General features: G+C 56.4%; 1 protein-coding gene across 1 annotated transcript; it reads right to left on the bottom strand.

Moving 5' to 3' along the window:
- Positions 1–237: 237 nt before the first annotated feature.
- HSPB1 (heat shock protein family B (small) member 1) lies at positions 238–1,740 on the bottom strand. Its single transcript, XM_081053725.1, has 3 exons — positions 1,278–1,740; positions 639–702; positions 238–549 (listed from the first exon to the last, which is right to left on the bottom strand). The coding sequence occupies exons 1-3, from the start codon at positions 1,645–1,647 to the stop codon at positions 360–362; spliced, it is 624 nt and encodes a 207-aa protein (XP_080909851.1). The 5' UTR covers positions 1,648–1,740; the 3' UTR covers positions 238–359.
- Between the last annotated feature and the right edge of the window lie 5,798 nt (positions 1,741–7,538).

The raw sequence follows: 7,538 nt of genomic DNA, 5'->3' as shown, positions 1-7,538 counted from the left end.
GGGCCAGGTGCTTCTCCTGGTTTCCCCAGCTCCCATACCTGCCCCGTGGGGTTTTAATTGCTGGTTACAATCATTACTTCTCTCTTAATGGACAAGGGGCTAGAGGGCAGGGCTATACCCTGTAATGGGCACCATTGTACCCACAGGGCATGAGGCTTTGCACACAGCAAGGAATGTGTCAGCCAGCGACGGTGCCAACCCCTAGGCCTCTACACACACGAGGGTCGGAGGCAGTGGCAGGCAGTTGCTTTGAACTTTATTTGAGAAAAACAACATAAAGGTATCAAAAGAGCATACAGGCTGACAGGTAGGGATGGTCAGTGATGGCTAATGGAGGGTTCAACGCAGGGCTAAGGCCTTTACTTGGCTCCAGGCTGCTCGGACTTTCCAGCTTCTGGGCCCCCAATCTGGGCACGAGCCTCGAAGGTGACCGGGATGGTGATCTCTGCTGACTGGGTGGCTGGCTTGGGCATCGGGGCCTCCACGGTGAGCGTGCCCTCAGGGGACAGGGAGGAGGAGACCAGGGTGGGGTCCACACCAGGGGGCAGCCTGGACATGCAGAGAGGGAGGACAAGAGTCACACACAGGTAAGTCAGTGTGTCCCCCTCCCACTCCCCACCCCTGGGCGCAGGACTCACGTGTACTTTCGAGTGAAGCACCGCGAAATGTAGCCATGCTCATCCTGTCTTTCTTCGTGCTTGCCTGGGGAGGGAAGGCGGTCAGAGGTGAGGGAGGGGCCAGCCCGCAGCCCAACACGCCCCACCTGGACGTGGGGCAGACCCAGGCCCGGACTCAAGGCAGACCCAGACTAGTGGAGGGATGTGGGGGCCGGGGGCTGTCCTCAGAAGCTTCTGGAGTTCTGTCTAGGACTTTGGGGGTGGGGGGTGCAGCGCCGGGCGTGCGCACACGCCCCCTCCGCGGATCCGGTGTAGGGGCGGGGACAGCGCTGCAAGACAAAATTCTCTTCGCAGCCACCGCAGGCCCGGGAGCGGGTGAGCGCGGGGAAACTTGGTCGTCTGTAGGTTGGGGGTCTTAACGGAAAGGGGCATTTCTTCCCTTACTGGGGCGGTTTTAGGACCGAAAGGTCCCTCGGGAGCTATCCGCTAACCCAATTCGAGAGAAGGGGACACAGGCCTGGGGCAGGGCCAGGAAGCTTAGTTTTTCGCTGCTCGGGCTCCCCTCCCCTCCCCTCTCCTCCCCTCCCCTCCCCTCCCCTCCCCTCCCCTCCCCTCCCCTCCCCTCCCCTCCCGCTCGTCCCCGGAGGGCCGGGGGCTCACCGGTGATTTCCACCACACCGTCCTTGGTCTTGACCGTCAGCTCCTCGGGGGCGAAGTGGTTGACGTCCAGGGACACGCGCCAGCGGTCGGCCGTGTGCCGGATCTCCGAGACGCCGCTGCTGAGCTGCTGGCTGAGCGCGCGGCCGTAGGCGGGCGTGGCCACGGCCGAGGCGGCCTCGGCGGCGGCCGGGAGCACGGGGCGCACGTAGCCCGGCCAGCCGCTGTGGCCCAACCAGAGCGACAAGTCGTCGGGCAACCGCGGCATCCCGAACGACTGATCGAAAAGGCGGCTGTGGGGCGGGAACCAGTCGCGGAAGGGGTCCCAGCTGGAGCTCCGCAGGAGCGAGAAGGGCACGCGACGCTCTGCCATGCCGGGTCGGATCTGCGCGTCGGGCTGGGGCTCCGAGAAGAAGTGTCGGGCGCCGGAGCAAGAAGCGCTTTTATGGGGCTCCAGCCGGGTATTTTTAGCAGGCGGTGCTTCAGGTCTCTATTAATGGCAATGACCGGTTGGGGGCAGCCCCTCCTCCTGCATACCGGCGCAGGGGCGGGGTGAGGAAGACTTCCCACATCTGGAACCTTCTCGTGCAAATAACCAAACAAATGACTGGAGCACCGATATTGATGCAGCGACCACTGCCCGACAGGCCTGGGCGCTAACGCGCTGGCCCGCGGGCTGAGGAGCGTCCCATTCTTGTGTCGGGGAGGACAACGCTGAGAGAGGCCACACAACTAGGAAGGGGCAGAGCCAGCATTTGAACCACAGGGTGTCTGTAAAATAATGTCTTTTTCTTTTTTTAAGATCTAAGTGGTTTTAATTAAGCAGTTCAGGAATGGGGCAGCATCTCATCTAGCAACTACAAGGGCACACTCCCTGTAAAATAATGTTTTAAGAAGCAGTCTGGTGTGCTTTTAGGTGTGTAGGCTCTGAAGCCAGACTGCCTGGGTTCACATCCTGGTTCTGCCACTGCTTGGAAGAACTTGTGCAAGTTAGACTCTGTGTGCCTCAGTTTCCCCATCTGGAAAATGGAGAAAATAGATGATGATAATAATGCTTACATCATTGGGTTGGTGTGAGGATTATGTGATTTAATGCAAGCATAGACTTTAGCCCAGGACCTGGGACATGATAATTATTGTTATTATCTACCTGGAATTGAAGCGAGGGAGGAAGGAGGAGGATGTGTACTTATCCCTATTGCCGAGGAGGTGGTACTGTGTTTTCCCGAAAATAAAACCTAACCGGACCATCAGCTCTAATGCGTCTTTTGGAGCAAAAATTAATAGAAGACCCAGTATTGTTTTAATATTACATTATATTATGTTATATACTATTATATTATATTCCTGGTCTTATATAAGACCCGGTCTTAAAATAAGACCGGGTCTTATATTAATTTTTGCTCCAAAAGACGCATGAAAGCTGATGGTCCGGCTAGGTCTTGTTTTCCGGGAAACAAGGTATGTGTGGGTCTGGCCATTTCCCCCCTGCCCTCAGCAGTGGGGCTGGCCCAGATGAGAACCTGGGTCCTAGTGCTGAGAAGAGGTGAGGAGGAAGGTTATTATCAGACTCCGTGTTATATCTATTTTTCCTTGAGGACAGGAAGCCTGAAATACAGCAACTTTGAATGTACTCTGGGGTTTGTCACTGACTTACTGTGTGATGTGGGGCAAGGCCCGTCCTTTCTCTAGGCCTCAGTTTTCCCTTTTGCAGATCATGACCTCAAAGTTCCTTTTGTTTTTTATTCCCACAGCACAAAGGGAGAGGGGCTCCAGGAGATACAGTTTGCCCACTCTTGCTTGGAGCCTGGGCCTGCGCCTTGACCCCTCCTATCTGACCCCCTATGGGATCCAGGTCCCCACCTCCCATTGCTTGGAGAGGGTGGTGTCCCTAGGCTCCTGCCATAATCCTAACATTCCCTCTTTCCTTCCTTCATAGGCATGATCCTGGTCCAGCCTTCCTTCTGCTGACATGTCCTATTATCCTTCCTTTTTAGATGAAGAAACTGAGGTTCAGAGTGACTGGCCACTGTCTCCTGTAAGACACCAGCAGAGTAAGCCTCTTGCCTCTCTAGTGCTCAGGGCTCTTACCCTCAGGCTCTCCTATCTTGGTGTTTCCCTGCCTTCTCTCTTTCTGAGACCCACCATGTTGCTGCCCCTCTTCTGGCGCTGAGGCTATACTGAGGCTATACTCTGTCGCTTCTGCAGGGGCTTTGCCCTGCTCAGGACATCTGAGGGGCTGGAAGCTAGACTCCAGGCCGCTCACCTCAATGAATTGGGGGTAACAAGTCTCATGTCCTCTCTGAGCCTCAATTTCCTCTTCGAGAGAAAGCTCCTGGATGCTTCCTTCTTACTCACCTGCACCCCATGAGGAAAGAGTTGGGGCTGGGCCATGAATCTGATGTCACCTCTGGAAAAGCCTCTGAGCACCTGGGGTTCTCTTGGGCCAGGGGTGGGAGGCAGACACCCCTGGGGCAGACACCTCTGCCCCATTTCCCTTGCTGGATCAGTAGGTCTCAGCTGGGAGCTCCTGGCTGCCCCCCAAGGGTCTCAGCTTCAGAAAGCCCCAGGTCTTTTGTCCCTGGCATTCCCAGCCCCACCCATCCTCCCCTCTATAAAGTCAGGATGAGCTCAGGAGCCAGGGAGGGCCCTCACCCGCCCCTGCCTGCCCACCCTGCCTGGCTCAGACTGGAGCGCAGGTGCCCCACCCTAGAAGGAGCTGTCAGGTGTGGTCGTGGATGCTTTCAAGTGTGGCCCTGCCAGGCCCAGCCACGCTCTGGGTGGAGGCTGCCTGGCTGGCTGCCAGTGCTTGTAGGCACAAGCTCCCTTCATCTTGCCTGAAACCAGGCAGGTAGGATCCATCCTACTACCCCAGCCAGGGAAGTTGTGCAATAACTCCATCCCTCTGCCCACGGCAGGTGGGGGACACAGAACAGAGTATTCACATGCATCTTCAAATGGCCAGTTCTCGAGAGACTCTAGGGCACCCTGCCAGTAACAACAAAGGGGACATGGGTGGCTCTGGGTCATGGTAAGAGGGGGTGGGGTGTGGGAGAAACTGGGTTTTGGGGTCAGACAAGGATGGGCTTGAATCTGGGTGCTGCTGTTCACTGGCCTGGTGACCTCTCTGAGCCCACATGTCCCCAACTGCAAAACGTGGCCAATAACGCGCCCATCTTGCAGGGTTGTGGTGAATCTCAAACACAGCTATGCACATGAAGTGCCTGATGCTCATTAAGTATTAATCATTATTAATGGAAGAGGGCTTTTACTTTTGGATATTGAAACGTAGATTAATGAGAATTATGCAGTTGTATGAACTTTCTAGTGTATCCAGGTATCTCATTAGAGTCCCATTATTGAGATGAGAAAACTGAGGGTCAGAACTGCCCAAGGTGGCAACACTGGTAAGGGGGTGGGGAGGATTGGAATTCAGGCTTCCTGATCCTCTGTCCGGTGGGGGAGACTTCCCAGGCAGTCCAGGGAGGCCTGTGGGCTGTGGGCTTCTGGGTGCAGGGTGAAGTGTTGCCTGTCGGGACAGGGAGGGTTGGGCCAGACTCTCTGGGGTCCTTTCAGACCAGGTGCCTTTTCTCTAGGAGGTTGTACCCTGAAACCAGGCGTAGGGCTTGGCAAGAGGAGCAAGGGCTGAATATCAGCCCCACACTTGCCCACCTGCCCAAATGTTCTTTGACAATCAATCTGCTCTAGCTGCCATGGGGTAGTTTTTCTGGTATGAAGAGGAAACTGACTCCACCCCCAGGGATTTCCTGGAAGCCACAGGGGTGGGAGCGACAGGGTGAGTGGTGAGGGGAAGTGGGCAGTGCGGGGTCTGGGATTCCTTAATCAGAGGGGCCCCCTCCCCTCATCCCTAGCCCCAAAGTCTGGGGTACTCCGCAGCAGTCCCGAGAACAGCCTCCCAGCCTGGCACTTGGCCACATTAGTCACACCCTTGGTTGGCCTTTGCCAACTGTGGCTGAGCCAGGCCCTCCTTTCCTGGCTCAGTCCCAGAGAAAGTTCGAGAGTCTTCAGGCAGCTGCAGGAACTCCCTGGAGAAGCCTGACAGCTGACGGATTGTGCTGGTTGCTGGGCCTGCTGGGAACTGAAAATGTGGGCAGCAGTAATTAGAGCACATGGGGGTGGGGGCACTAGGTCTTTCTGGAAACGTCTAGACACTGTCCCTCTAGGAATCTATTTCCAAAAACCCATTTCCAGCCTGCCCACCCCGTAGGCCTCTGGCTTCTGGCTGGCTTTGGGGTCACCTCACCTCCATCACTGGATGCACTGCCAAGGAGGGGCCAGGTGGGAGGAGACCCATCCTCTAGCCCCTCCCACTCCTCTGTCCATCAGAAACAATCTGTCAGCTTGGGAGCCTGGGGACCTGCATGTCTCTGACTCTGACCTTGGCCAGCAGCCGGCTCCCGTGACTCATTTTCTTCATCTGTACAATGAGACCATTGGACTGGATGTTCCCTAAGACTCCTTCCAGCACAATGAATCAACAGTTTCTCCTCCACTCCCCCACCACCCCCCAGGTCCCCTACACTGCCCGCTCTACCACCTAATGCTGCCGGAGGGGGTGTATATATGGTGAGTAGAGGGAAGGGTTGAGGGAGGACATGGAGGTTTGGCACCCCCGGAGGTGGGAGGCCCTGTAGCTGAAGCACCCTCATATCTCATATCCTGAGAGCCTTTCTCAGGTGGAGGGGGGGCCTGGAGAAGGAAGGGCAGGTGTCTGGTGTTACGATTGATTTGCTGAGTACACCCTCAACTGAGAAAGGCTGGTGAGAGGCCAGGGGGCTTCCAAGAGCATCTCAGAGAGGCTGGGGATGGGGGATGCCAGCTGGGACACCCAAACTGGGTGTGTGCACTTGTGACTTGCTACCCTGGGTCTGGGGCTGAGGGAAACGAGTTAAGGAAAACAGAACACGGGAAAGCCCTGTCCAGTCTCCTAGATGCTGTGTGTGTTGGGAGGGGAAAGATTGGGGGGGTCCCCATGGCCCCCATCTGTGGAAACAGAAACCAGGAGAGGACTTACTGCATCCCAAAGGCCCACATCCTGAGAAGGTTCCCCCACACCCATTTCATCTCCCCCTCCTTGTTACCAACACAGAATTGGAGTTCCTGTTTTCCTGTCTGCCTCCTGACAGTATTTTTCCCTTTTCCCAAGGTACAGAGCGGAGGCTGAAACCTCAGCCCATGGGAGGGACGGGGACTTGGTACCCTGGTAGCCTCCCCGTCCAGGAACGCATTCCGCTTCCCCAAATAGCCAGGGAGGGTGCTGAGGACAGAGCTTCAGGCTTCCAGGCTGACCTGGACCCTCCCCACAGGGCTCTCCTCTCCGTCCGGCCTGTTTTGGGCCCCTCTTGGCTAGATACCAACTGGCGGTTTCCCCCCCTCTCTCTGTCGCCCTCTAGTGTCTTCTGCTGCCACCACACCTGGTCTTTGGATCTTGCCCTCCCCCCAGGGTTTCTGGAACGACTCACTCCCTGGCTACCTCATCACTCATTACCTCATTCACTCATTTACTCATTCGACAAACATTTCAAGGGTGGGTGCCTATTTTGGGATGGCAGAGACCAATAAGGCATTGCCCGGACTCCAGAAGCTCACAGATTTAGGGAGAGAGAGACTTGCCAACAAACAACTGGAACAAGAGCTCAAGGCCCTAAAGGCAGGTATAGCCCCCAAGCTGGAGGAACGCAGAAGCAGGAGTAGCCACTACATCTGGGGACCAGAAGGCTCTTCGGAGTAGGAAGCAGCGGAGCTGGGCCGCGAACCATGAGCTCACCCAAACCTGTGGAGGTGGAGGGGGCATGCATGGGGGGCCCAGGAAGGAGGGTCAGCTAGACTGGGAGTCAAGGGCAATGGTGGGAGAGGAGGTTGGAGGGCTGGCAGGGGGAAGGGACAGCCATTCCAGGTGGAGCCATTTGGAAGGCCTTACAGAGGAGACGTGGTCACAGGACGCAGGATCCATAGAGCAGACGGTTCTATTTCATTAACTCAACACTGTATCCTCAGAGCCAGGGGCTGTGCGTGGCACACAGCAGGTGTTCAATAAGTATGTGTGGAATGAGTGCATGAAAGGTCGGATTTGGATTTTAGATAACAGCAGGATGGATTGAGGGGGCAAGAGGGAGGCAGGCCAACTAATGAGGAAGGAGTCATGGGAGGGGTCCTAATGAGAGGGCCCAGGATTGCTGGGCCAGGGACAGAGGAGGGACAGAAAGAGAACTGGCACCATCTGGGGCAGCCTGGCTGTGGGGT

The sequence above is a fragment of the Rhinolophus hipposideros genome (genome assembly GCF_964194185.1).
Source record: "Rhinolophus hipposideros genome assembly, chromosome: 7".
Classification (NCBI taxonomy): domain Eukaryota; kingdom Metazoa; phylum Chordata; class Mammalia; order Chiroptera; family Rhinolophidae; genus Rhinolophus; species Rhinolophus hipposideros.
This window is presented reverse-complemented; position numbering and strand designations above follow the sequence as displayed.